Raw genomic sequence first — 13,086 nt, 5'->3', positions numbered from 1 at the left:
GCTCCGTGGAATAACACGAAGCGGACTCCCCTGGACCGGGAAGTTCCAGGGCCTGATGCTGGGTGACGAGAGCCCCGTCCCGACGCACGTCTCTGGGAAGTTCGGAACAAAGACCAGCTCCCAGTGAGGACAGAACAGGCCAGGCTAGTAGCCCAGGAACCAGAAGTTGATGGAGTGGCATCTCCCAGCTCCGCAGGACCTGCACTATCCCTGGGCACTTCAGGAGTCACCAGGGACTCCCCGTCAGCTGACACCTAGGAGCCCCCGAGCCCACTGGGCAGAGCTCTTCCCACAGCGGCGCCTCAGGCTGCCTTGGCCCCTCGCTGGTTCCCCCACGGCTGTGCGTCCTCTCTGCTTTGGAGCCCAAGACTGCGTGGTTTAGGGAGACATAGGAAGGTGGAAATGCCACGGACAAGGCAGTGACTGTCTCAGACAGCAGGCACACGGGGGCACAGTGCTCGTGGGGCGGCCATGGCGGGAAGAACCAGTGGCAGTTACAGCCTTCGCTGTCTGGCATCACACCACGTAGACATTTACAGACTTGGTGGCACATTTCACACACACACAAAGGAAGGTAATAATGAGAGAAAAATAAGGTTGAACCACAGTGAGAGAAAAACAGGGAAGCTGGAAGGTGGTGGTAAAAATCCTTTGTTGACATGTCAGCAGCAATTACCACATACTGGTACTGCTCACAGTGACACTCGTCGATGTCTAGAGACATTTCTGATTGTCACAACAGGAGTGGGTGGCCAGGGATGCTGCTCAACACCCCACAGTGCCCAGGACAGTCCCCCACACAGAACAGCCTGGCCCCAGACACCAGTAGCGCTGAGGCTGAGAAATGCTACATCCCAAGAAACAGACTTATTTCCAAACCAGCTGAAGAAAAGGAGGCAGATTTGAAAACCAAAAAAATCCCCATAAGAAATCAAACCTTTAACTCAAGAGAAGTCAGCCAAGGGGAAAACTAGTATAAAGACCGGACCCCACAAACTGAAACAGGACCTGGGTCGTGCCCGCATGCGTCTGCAGCAACCTCACTTTGTCAAGTCCTCCAGCCTCCTGCTCTCGCTGTCCCCACCCCAGCAGTCACTGCCCTGTCACCACCCGCCTCCCTGGTTGCCCCTGCAGCTCCCCTCGCTCCCACCCTGCAGGCTCCTGTCTCCTTCCTCCCCTCCTCCCCATCCTTACGCGTTTGCCAGCAAATCCTAGCGTCAGTTCTGCGGCCCTTGGCCGCTAGGGCAGCTTGGCCAGCATGCCCAGCACTCTCGACCTTCCCTCCCTCACATCAGCTCCATCTTTTCTGTTACCTTTCTCTTTCTCCTCATACCCAGCCTATAGGGACCCCTGTCTGCAACACCTTAAAAGCCACCATGACCCAAATATTCACCCTGCCACCACCCTGCTCAGCGTATGACGGCTTGTTCCCTTGCACACCACTCTGCCCGGTGGCCAGAAAGGGGCTTGTGAGAGACTCCATTCCCTAACTGAGGAGCTGCCTCGATTCAGGAGCACGGCGGCTTTGAAGGGCGCCCAGCTCCTGAGAGAAAAACCCAGACTCCCTGCCACGCAGACTTGGCTAGAACAGGGCTGGGAGAAGCAAACTGGGCCACGACTTAGAGAAGGACCAATTTGCCAGTGGCTTCGTTCGTTCTGGCTGCTCTAACAATGCCATAGGCTGGGTGGCTGACAAAGGAAATTGATTTCTCACTGTCTTGGAGGCTGAAAGTCCAATATCAGGGCCTGGGCATGGCCAGGAGAGGACCCGCTTCTAGGCTTGGATGCCACTTCCCGTACAGTGGAGGATAGGGAGGAGAGCCAGCAATTCAGCGTGACTCTTGTAAGGGCACCAATGCCATTGTTGGGGTCGCACCCTTCCGACCTCATCTGCCCTCAAGCACCTCCCCAAGCCTCACTTCCTAACACTGCCATGTTGGCTTTAGGTTTCAACATAGGGACTTTGGGAGCTGGGGGAGACATTGGTCCATGCCAGCCCGCCCAGGAGGTAAAATAGCCAGGACCCGGGGCCCCCACAAAGTCACGGAAAACAACACTTAAGCTGAGAAGGCAGAAGAGTCATAACCAAGGCAAAGACAGTAAGATCTTCATGGAACACTAGGTACCATCAGAAGGCATCAGGAGGCAACAATTTCCTAGGAAGACGCAAATGAGGGACTTGAGCCCGAGTCTGGCCTCCCAGGTTGAAGGCAGGTGCCCGGGTTGGGCCCTGGGGAGCTCTTGGTCCCCCCTTACCCAGAGTCCTCTGGACCCTCAGCCCACACACCTTGCATCCACCCCCTGCTCAGACCCCAGCTTGGCTCCCGGCCTGAGCTCCCCTCCGCCTTCCCTCGGCTGCTCCAACACCCTTCATGGCTCCCCAGTGCCAAGCTCAGGGCTGCTGCCCGACACCCGCCCAGCAGGGAACTCCCGGCCTCGGGGCTTTGCCCAGTACCCCGGGTGGGGTCTCTCCTTCCCTCAGCGGCCCTCCAGGGTTCCCGCCTGCCTCCCCTGGGCTCCACAGCATATTTTTTATGCTTCGCATCAAGAGCCAGAGCAGCATCACCCACCATGCTGCCCGCCTCAAGAAGAGCCCCCTGGGGTAGACGCAAGTCTGGGAACCTTGATGCACCCCTCCCTGGAGGTGCACGAGGCCCACTGCACACGGGGACTGGGGGGCAGTTGCGTGAAGAAGCTGCGGCCACTTCTCTCCAGTGTGTCAGTGTCACACCCGCTGCTGCCCTGCTGGGACACAGAAGCATGAAAGGCAAGATTCCTGCTCACGTCACCCGAGACCATCTTGCCTCAACTACCAAGCCTGCTGTCCTGGGCTGCGGTGTACAGGATGCTTAGGAGGAGAGAAGTAAATGGCCAACAGTCATGAAGAGACATCCAGCCTCTCAAGGGATCGCAGGAAGATGTGACTTAAATAGCAAGGAGGTGCCACGGGGCACCCCCACACAGGGAGTCAGGCTGCCAGCCAGGGTGTGGCCTGAACCCTGCGCGATGCCCGTGGGCACCTCAGTTCACACAGCTGCGCTGCGGAGCACTCTCGCGCTACCTGGAACAGGTGGGTCCCCAGCTCACAGCCTGCTGGTCCCTCAGGGACACATCGTGGGAGATTCTCACCTGGGGGTGCAGGAGCCACGGTGGCAGTCACAGCGTCATTTCTGAAATCAAAAAGCTGGCCCAGGAATGAGTGAGTAAATGGGGTTAAATAGTAAATAAGTAAATACGACGTCACTCACCACCTGCATACAAGATGCTCACACCTTGCCTCTGGGTGGCGTGCCCTACGTGCTACGGCCACTGTGAGGCCTCTGGTGGCTTCACCCTCCTGCATTTGAAAACAGCAACACTCGCACCCAAGGCCACATCCAGCCGAGGAGTGGAGCCCCCAGCACAGGACAGACGGTGCAGGAGAGAGAAACCACAGGCCTCTGGGGCCGTCCTTGCTGAGCAGGATGCGGTCCATCCTGACTGACGTCCCCAGTGTGTAGGCCACGAGGTCTCCGAAGGACCACAGTGAGCTGGCAACAGGGATGCCCCTGCAGGAGGACCTGGGGGACCCTCCTCCTTGGTTAACCCTTTCATGAAGTTTGCGTTTTCTAGAAAATTATAGTATTAATTAACAATTCAAACGATTACATTTTTTAAAAGTTTTATTCATGACTTCATTCAAAAATCTGTCAAAATAACCTGAACCCTGTTTTTGGTTCCTGGCAGAGCCTAAGAAAAGAGACATGGGCAGGAAGAAAAGTCATTTTAATTTTTATTAAATATACTCTCTTGGCACAAATCTTTAAAATATATAAACATTATATATAAACAAAGTGTCTTCATGGCATCAAAATAACTCCAGACCAGGACAGGCAGCCGGTGGGGAGGGGTGTGGCCGCGGAGGGTGCCGGTCCGGCCCTGTGCGGGGGTTGGGAGAGTGGTGATGGCGCGGGAGAGGCCTAGGAGCTGGGAGCCACCTCGGGGAGGCACAAGGGCCAGCAGGACCCTCCTGCTGCCGCCCAGCCTGCAGCTCAGAGGAGGGTGCTGCCCAACCAGCCACCTGGCCTCACCCGCCTGGGGTGGGCCCTAGTTCCTGGTGCTCTCTCTCGGGCCCGGGGCCTGGGGCCTCCATCCTGCCCCCTGTGAGGCATGCCCCTGCCTCTCCCGGGCACCGGGCAGCGGTAAGACACGCAATGGGAGAGCATCACAGGCTGCTCGAGCCCCTGGGGCAAGAGGCTGGGAATGACGCTGGGGCTGGCCGGCGGGCACATGCAGGCAAGGGCGCCCCGCGGGCCCAAGGCAAGAAGAGACGTGGAACTGAACAAAGAAATCAGAGTCGTGACGGGAAACGCGTGTGAGGCAAGCACACAGGTCATTTTACACACTGTAGGGCTGAGCCAACCTTGTCCTGAAACCAGATTGCGCTGGTTAGGCACAGGGTCGGCCAAATTTTAAAACCATAGTCAAGAATCTCCAAACATCATTAGGGAATGGGTGTTTCTGAGTCCCTGTGACACAGAGGGGACCCAGGAACTTCTCTGTAAGACCAGCTCCCTGGGGGTGTCCCGTGGTACCTCGACTCTCCTGAGCTGCCCACCGCGGGCCACACTGACACAGGCTTCCATCTGGGGAGGATCAAGGCTGCCAGCTGCCTCCATGCATTCCGTTCATGGGAATCAGACAACCCCGTAGGCCTTAAATAGCCCCACATCCAGGCCAAACACCCGCTCGGGTGGGGAGCCAAGATGTGCCAGCTGCTGGGGGTCCCCCCAAAAGCCGACCGGTGCCTGTGGGCCAAGGGGTAGGGCCCGAGGCCCCGCCTCTGGGTGCGGCTGTGGGGTGCCCTGCAGCGGGGAAGACTGGCTCCAGACCCACCAGGGCCTGGAGTCAGGACCAGGGTAACACTCAGGGAAGGCTGCTCCCCAGCGGAAGGCTTTGGGAACTGGGGAGTCATGTCCCCTGGGAAATAAAGGCAAGACAGTGGTGGGGGGCGGGGAGGGGTAACAGGCTGCATTTGTAGCCAAAGCTGAGTAGGAGGCTGGTCCCTTCGTGGACAGGCAAGGCAGGCCTCTCCCACTCTCTGGCTCCTCTGCTCCGCACACAGACTGGGCCAACAAGGGGCAGGCAGAGCCTGGCTCTGAGCCCAGTGGGGACAGTCACAAGAACCAGGAGCATGTCCAAGGGCACAGAGTGCCAGGAGCTGGCGCTGGTCACTCTGGCGTCAGGGTGTGGGGGGGCCACCTCTGGGAGGCAGAGCCAGCCCCACGGAGGAGGAAGAGGAAAGGTGGGGTGCTCAGTTGCTCCAACACTGCACTTCAAGGGCCTCCGGCTTTCCCGTGGACCCATGGGCGCCAATCCCATGCCCCCTGGCCCACCTGCTTGTTCCACAAGGTGCTCCCACGTGGCTCTGGGGCAGGGCCAAGTGTCCCCTCACTCCCCAGTCTCCCAAACAGTAGGGGTCAGCGGTCCTCCCTGTGCTGGAGCTGGGCTCCCTATCTCGAGAGCCACCAAGTGCGAGTCCCTAGCTCTGCAGGCGCCGCAGTAGGATCTGCATGAGGTCAAAGGTGGTGAAGCTGATGCCCACGGCGATGGGGCCCTTGAGCCAGTTCATGCTCAGGCCCTTGTAGAGGCCACGTACTGCGCCCTCCTCTCGCACAATGGCGCGCAGGGTGCAGGCGATGGAGGCGTGTGGGTGGCCTGTGACGCCCGCTGTCTGCATGCGCCTACGCACCACGTCCAGTGGATATGAGGCCGACTGCCCTATGATGCCTGCGCAGGCCCCGAAGATCATGCGCTCGAAGGGGTAGGGCTGCCGGTGGCCGCTGTATTCTGCAGGGAGGGTGGGGGGGGGGGCGGTGCTGTGAAGGCGCCGCAGGAGCGTACCCCGCACCCACAGGTGCACCTGGCACCCACACACACTGGTACTGTGTTGCCCCTGTGCCTTCCCACTTGGGCCACTTCCTTACCTCCTGGTCATTTATTTTTTTTAAGCTGAGAAATACACACACACACACACACACTTTAGGACAAAAACACGAGTCATGTAACGAAGTTCAAAGACCCAGAATGAGCCCCCATTGAGTTATTCTTGCTTTCCCCCTAGGAAAGATACCACCCACCACCCACCCCTCCCTCCCTGGCGCAGTGCCCCATGCAGGGCCTTGACATCAAACACAGAACACTGAGCGCCCAGCACTGATTCCTGAGTCCAGAGGGACCAAGGAAGTGAAACCCATCACCAAGGGTTCTCCAAACATGTGCTGTAAATTTAACTAGGAATGAAAAATGGAGAGACACCATTGTTCACTCCCCACATTGGAAGATCATTAAGTAACCTGACAGCGCCACTTCGGGTGAATGTGGGAACAGGGCCCCAGGGCAAGAGCAGCATCCAAAAGAATAAAACCAAAGACAGGGTCTCACACCCCTGAAGGAGACACTCCTGGATGTCCACTGATCACAGGAAATCTGCCAATGGCCTAAGTGCCCCTCCCCTTACTGTGGGGGGCGGGGAGGCCAATCCAGGCCTAAAGGGATGAGCTGCAGGCGTGTGGACCTCCCACAGCATGGACTCAATACCGGCTGAGGCAGAGCTGCACTACCCAGAGGTGTGGGAGGTGACTCAACTCTTTACTCTTTATAACCAGGAAGCAAGACAAGGCATTTTTCCTGCCACATACAAGCCCACAAGTATTCCCAACCGCGGAGAGGAAGCAGCCAGCGCTTGGCCGAGGGGTGGTTATAGCGTTCTCTATACTTTTCAAATCTCTCAGAATTATCAGAACACAAGAGGGCACTCCCCCCCGCTCCATCTACGTCACCCTTAAGCTTTGTGCAGGTGCCTGTGGTTGCACAAGTGGCCGCCCACACTCTGGGCAACACACTGGACTATACAAGGTTGCTCTTAAAACTAGGTATTAAAGGTCATGAGTCTGGGTTCCTCAGGGGTGGACTGATGTCATGTGTCTTCTCTTGATTTGGACCCTGAGCCCCCAGCCTGCCTGGCCCTATGTGCCTGGCCTCCAGGTCTGCGTGACCCCTGGGCACTGCCCGCCCCCTCCTCACCTCTGTGCAGGCTCTTGAGTGTCTCATATGTGAAGAAGCTCAGCCCAGCATAGGGGATGACCCCCAGCACGGTGGGCGTGAAGCCATGGTAGAGGGTCTTCAGCCCTTCCTCCCGGGAGATGCGGATGAAGACTTGAAAGATGTTGCTGTACCTGCCAGGACAGAGGGACGGTGGGCGGGCGGAGGACTCTGCCCAGGGAGCCACCCCTGGCCTCCATCCCGAATTCTCTGCTCCTTCTCCACTGTGGGGGTGGGGGGCCTGGACACTGGCAATCTCTTTCTTCGAGGAACAGAACCACGCCACGAGAGCTTTGCCGTTAGAAGCAGAAGTGGGTGCCCAGGGCCACGCTCTGACTTCACCACTGGGATCATCTGGGTGCTCAGCTCTCGCCTATCATTCCTATATATTTTTAATGCATCTGTAACTAACTCAAAGTGAAGACTCTAGTTTGATGGAAGCAGAACTGATGCCCAGGCTTAGGGAACTTTCTGGACCAGCTGCAGAATGGCATGCCTGGCCTGCCCTGCCCTGTGGTATCAGGCAGGGTCCACGTGGCAGTGTTGACAATACAGCTTCCTCTGTGGGCTGGATGCAGAGGCCCAGGGTTGCGATGAAGGGATTCAACCGGGGGGCCCCACTGGACACAGTCCCTGGTGCTGGTGAGGGTCACCGTGGTAGGACTCACATTTCCTTTGGGGTCACGGCCATGCGGGCTCGGACCAGGTCCAGGGGGTAGGTAATTGAAGCAGCTGTGGTTCCAGCAAGTGCCCCTGCGAGGAGACGAGGCCAAGGGGGCAGGGCTCTGGAAGGGGAAAGGGGTGAGGAGAGGCGGTGAGACCCCCAAGGCCCGAAGGAGGGAGGCCCAGCCCAAGGCCCACAGGTCTCAGTGTGCTGGAACCGGGGTCGGGTGGGTTGGCTTCCTGGTAACTGAGCTGATGGGTGGGGTCTCTTGGTGGACGAGTCAGTCAATGAATGATAGGGACTTTCCCTTGCAGCCCTCCGGGGACTTGGGTTCTGACATGGTGAGCATGTGAAAAGAAGACAGGAAAGCAGGCCCTGACTAGTGTGGATCAGTTGGCTGGGCACTGTCCTGCAAAATGGAAGGTCGCTGGTTCAATTCCCAGCCAGGGCACATGCTTAGGTTGTGGCCACATCCCTGGTCAGGACGCATGCAAGAACCAAACGGTTGATGTTTCACACATCAATGTTTCTCATCCTCTCTTCCTCCCTCCCTTCCTCTCTCAGAATAAATAAATAAAATCTTAAAAAAAAAAAAAAAGGAGAGCAGGGGCACAGGAGAGAGCTGAGAGGGGTTGGGGGGTGCTCACTCTCCGTGGAAGCCGTAGTAGCGGCCCAGGACTCGCTTGTACTCTTCGTGCGCACTGAACTGGATGGCAGCGTAGGGCACCACGCGCACCATAGTGGCCGAGTTCCCACGCCACAGGCTGAGGAAGCCCTCGTTGAGGTAGGTGAAGTAGAGCAGCCGGAGAGCCTCCTGGAGGGCGGACAAGGTCAATGCCTCCACGTGCCTCTTTCCCACTCTGCCTGCCCTTTCCCTTCCCCGCTCCGTGAACCACCTACCTCACTTTATTTTGTCCAGCCCTGTCCTGGGGCCCCACCTTACCCCCACATTCTCTGCCCATCCCCAGTCCCTTGACCTGGGAACTGTAAAGTGACCAGGTTTGCAAAGCAGGCTCAGAGCCCCGCACAGAGGTGCCTAATTGATGTCTGTCTGGTAGTCTAGCTTTTAAAAATATTCTTCTTTTCTTTATTAAGTAACACTTTCTCTGTGTTCAAAAATAAATCAAATGTGAAAACATTGGTTTGTAATGTCAAGTCCCCTCAGCACCGCCCCAAGGGTAGGTGCTCTCCTGTCAGCTCCCAGGGTGGGCTTTGTCCAGGCAGAGCTCAGAGCGCCAGGACAGGACTGAGGGGGACCTTGGTCACCCAGGCTCCTGGAGGGACCCAAAGGCGAAAAGCCTCTCCCGACTTCCCCCACCCCAGGCTGCCATGCCACCTGCCAGCCCAGCAGGGCAGCTGCTGCCAGTCCCAGGGCCAGGAGCTGGTGACCTAGTGGCTCACCTTGGCAGAAAATCTTTTTGAAGACACTGGAAAAAACAACACATACACACACACACACACACACAACACAGACCATTAGATGCGAAGGACAGGACCCCCCACAAGTCTGCGTGACCCCATTGCAGGACACTGGTCTGAGCTAGGGAATGACAGCAGCACCTGAGAACGCTCCCCCACCAAAGGGCTGAGAGAACAGTGTCCTGAGCACGGTCACTCTCCTCCCAGGAACCTCCTCACCCCCTGTACCTGGCCCTCTGCTTGCCAGCTTGACCCCAGGAAGGGGGATGAGCTGCCATCTGACTCCCAGGATCTGCCCAGGGGCCTGTGGGAGAACGTGCCTTGGGAGGTCGACACTCAGCACCCCCACCCAGCCAAACTCCTTTGAGAGAGGTGTCACAGCCGCCAGCTGTGGAGATCAGTCCAAAGGCTCCAGCTCCCCCAAGACAAGGCCGGGAGGTCTGTCTGGGTCTGCCCTCTCTTCTCAATGGCCCGGCCAGGCGCCCCATCCTGCCCTCACCTCCTCCCTAGCTGCCCGGCTGCACTGTCACCAAGGGCTGGAGCCACAGTGGCCACAGGGATCCAGAGACACAGATCATGAGGGCTTTCGGTCTTGCAGCCTCTCCCTTCTTGCTTCCTGAGCCTCTGCTATGTTCCCGGGACACCCCTGCACTCTCGTGTGCACGGACGTGTGTACACACATACTGCCTTCTGAGTTACACGCAGCTCCCTGCAGGGCACTACACTTCAAGTTTGCCAGCTAAACATGCAGCTGACATGGGGAACGAACACAGGGGAGCTTGGCCTCATGCCTGCCCTTCACACAGCCCCTGGAGCGGAGGTTGATGTTACTGTCCTCATTGTATAGATAAGGACACTGAGGCACAGAGACGCTAAGGGACCAGCTCAAGGCACTGGGGGGAACTTTCCTCCCAAACAGCTGGGCAATGGGGGCCTGGGTGGGGACCATGCTCCTGCCTGGCACCGAGCAGGCACTGGCCACTGTCGGCAGGATGGAAAGGACTCATCTTCAGGGGGTCCTGGGCCTGCTTAACCCTAAGGAGAGAATTAGTTTCTTGAACTGAACCCCCCCAAAAAACCTGTCCATGTCTTCACCCCCCGTACCTATGACTGACTGTAAGCAGAAACGGGGCTTGTGCATATATCATTGAATTAAACTGAGGTGGTACTGGAGTGGGCCTAACCCTCATCTAATGTGTGCCTTGTAAGACAAGGGGAGGACCCAGGCATAGAAGGGAAGCAGAGGCTGGGGTGACGCAGCCACAGCCAGGGATGCCTGGAGCCCCCAGAGCTGGAAAAGGCAGGAAAGTTCTTGTCCTGGGCCTCCAGAAGGAAGCGCCCTGCCCGCGCCTTGGGTTCAGGCCGCTGGCCTCTGGAAGTGTGAAGGAGTCAATTCGTGGGGTGAGCTGCATGGGGCGACAGCCACCCCAGGACACCAACAGGGTTTCTAAGTGGATTTATGAGGCGCTTTAAAAACCAACTTGCAGTGCAGTTTGGGGGGCTGTGGAGGAGGACAGTGACCTCCTGGCAGCATCTCTATCACAGACGGACAGATGGACAGACAGCATTTACCTTGGAAGATGATTTTGGTTCGGTCCAAGGGAGCTACTGCCGTTTTGGCAAGAGCGCCAGCCAGGGCCCCGGACAAGAGGGAGCTGAGCACTTGCCTGTGATCGCTCTGTAAGAAACACACGCACACGTGGTCCGCTGTGAGAGGGAGTGGGGGGTAGGGGGGCCTGCTCCGCAGGGATGGCGCCCCGAGGCTCACCTTTCCTCACCCTCCACCACCCCCTCCCCTGGTCCAGGGGCCACAGAGCCTTCATAGGACAGGTTGAAAACCTCCTAGGAGACAGGGACCACCCACGTGAGAAGTGATGCATGGCTTGGGCCACTGTCTGAGGTTCTGCGATCACAGAGGCAGCCCACAATGAGACTGACTCCAGCCCTGGCTGGTGTAGCTCAGCAGATTGAGCGCTGGCCTGAGAACCAAAGTGTCGTCGGTTCGATTCCTAGTCAGGGCACATGCCTGGGTTGCAGGCCTGGTCTCCAGTTGGGGGTGTGTGAGAGGCAGCTACACATTGATGTTTTTCTCTTTCTCCCTCCCTTCCCTCTCTCTAAAAATAAACAAATAACACCCTTAAAAATAAATAAATAAAAGAGTCACCCCTGACCCAGCCCACTTGCAAGCCTCAATTCTGTCTACCCGGGTGTGCCAGACTCTTGCATTGCAGTTTTTCAGGGCAAAGTCATGAAGACCCTTGTGACGGTGGGGGGACAGGCAGGGGGTGCTGGGCAAGAGGATCCTGCCTGTGTCAGGACTTCAGGAACCGGTGTCTGTGGCTCTTCAACCGAGGCGAGGGTGATGGTGCCGGGGGCTGACCCGTATCACGTGCTCCCATGGCTGCCTTAGGACCAGCACTTTCTTTGCTTTCTTCCTCTTTTCCTCTTTCCCTCCCTCACACGTCCGTCTGAGCCCTACACAGTCTCATCTGGTTGGAGTCTCCATTCCCCCAGCTGACTCTCACAAGCGACCACGGGGAGCATTCTGGAACAGTCCGGACTGGAGGTGGCCCCATCTTTCCTTGATCCACAATGGGCGAGAATGACAAGGGTCAGGTTATTCAATGACCCCAGGAATCCATGAAGTCCCACATAGACCAGGTGCCCTGAAGGGCCTGGGGACACACAGTATAGGATGCGGGTACATATGAGCCGCGCAACAGCCCACGAGCCTGTCGGCACTGGAAGCAAAGCCGGTGTGTCCTTTTCGCCTCCTTCGGCAGGTTACTTCCTGTGCAATCTGTGGTTCTTACAACTCCAAGGCCAGCTCTGTGCACCTGGAACACATGTCTCAAGGTGGCTCTGGGACTCTCTGAGTCCACTTCCTGGCTCAGCAGAGAAGGCTCTTACTGACCACAGCAATTTACTCTTTGAAGAGCTCAGCACGGGCATCACGAAGTGGTCAATGCGTGCATGTCCATTGCATGGCGGGATCCTGCAAATGAAGTGTGAGGTAGACGGTCCAACAGAGAGAACGGACGGCCATCACAGCCTGGCACGCGCACTGTGAGAAGACTCTGGGCTTCTTAACCAAAGAAAGGATTTCCAGGGTGAGCTCCCACGTCGGGTTGGCCAAGAGGACAGAGACTGATGTCAGGTGTGTGGCTGGTGCAGAGGAGAATGGGCACTGGGTGTCCAGGCATGTGATGGGAATGGAAGGGCCTTTTGCTGGCCAGCCAAGGGGATGAGTCTCCCTTATGCTCTGCTGGGAAGTTCACGGAACCGTGAGGGACACGCACGCCCGCTGTCGGCTCATCCTCGTTGCCTGGCATGGTGTGGTGACGGTGGCCCCACACACCAGCCCGCAAACCAGTCCTCCTGCCTGCATGGCGCTTTGCAGGGGCACCTGGCACGGGGGAAAGGTCAGGAGGGATGGGAATACTGCACTGCACCACCTCGGCCTCTGAGCTGGCGGACCCTGAGGCCTGCCCGAAGGCACCTGAGCTGGGCCCTAGGAGCTGGGGTGGGCCCATCCTCACAACCAATCCTGAATTGGCTGATTCTTCTACGTCCACAAAGCTGAGTGAAGAAAAGGGCTCCAGGACACCTTCTGACATCCCAGCGAATGTTGGGTAAGGTTTTGGCTTCTTGCCCTGTGGTCAGGGGGCTGAATTCACATCACAAATGGGGCTGTCAGCATCCCCCCACCAGTGTGTGTGGGGGGTGACCTGTGATGGGTGCACAGAAGAGAGACCCATGAGGACACCCGTGGGGCGGCCAGGTACTTGCCTTTGAAGAGACGGGCGGGGACAGGATGGCCTCGGCATCCTCACGCAAACGCACCGCGCCTTCCTTCACACCATTACCCATTCCAGGCTGCTGGGGACAGTGGAGACTTGGTCCTGAGAAGCAAGATGGAG

At 57.7% G+C, this 13,086-nt stretch overlaps 1 protein-coding gene across 1 annotated transcript in view; it reads right to left on the bottom strand.

Annotated features, from left to right (window-relative positions):
- Window positions 1-3,756: 3,756 nt before the first annotated feature.
- The window catches only part of SLC25A42 (solute carrier family 25 member 42), a 31,494-nt gene continuing 22,164 nt past the window's right edge, over window positions 3,757-13,086 (bottom strand). The window contains exons 2-8 of the mRNA XM_054578922.1: window positions 12,956-13,068; window positions 10,739-10,844; window positions 9,149-9,174; window positions 8,395-8,561; window positions 7,752-7,868; window positions 7,066-7,217; window positions 3,757-5,829 (exon numbers count right to left, since the gene is read on the bottom strand). Of these exons, the coding sequence (XP_054434897.1) occupies window positions 5,522-5,829; window positions 7,066-7,217; window positions 7,752-7,868; window positions 8,395-8,561; window positions 9,149-9,174; window positions 10,739-10,844; window positions 12,956-13,036 (957 nt within the window). The 5' untranslated portion in view covers window positions 13,037-13,068 and the 3' untranslated portion in view covers window positions 3,757-5,521. The remainder of the gene's footprint in view (window positions 5,830-7,065; window positions 7,218-7,751; window positions 7,869-8,394; window positions 8,562-9,148; window positions 9,175-10,738; window positions 10,845-12,955; window positions 13,069-13,086) is intronic.

The sequence above is a fragment of the Pteronotus mesoamericanus genome, unplaced genomic scaffold, assembly GCF_021234165.1.
Source record: "Pteronotus mesoamericanus isolate MK-2021 breed Mesoamerican mustached bat unplaced genomic scaffold, CSHL_Meso_final contig_502, whole genome shotgun sequence".
In the NCBI taxonomy this organism is placed as follows: domain Eukaryota; kingdom Metazoa; phylum Chordata; class Mammalia; order Chiroptera; family Mormoopidae; genus Pteronotus; species Pteronotus mesoamericanus.
The sequence above is the reverse complement of the archived record's forward strand: the minus strand, read 5'-3'. Positions and strand labels throughout refer to the sequence as shown.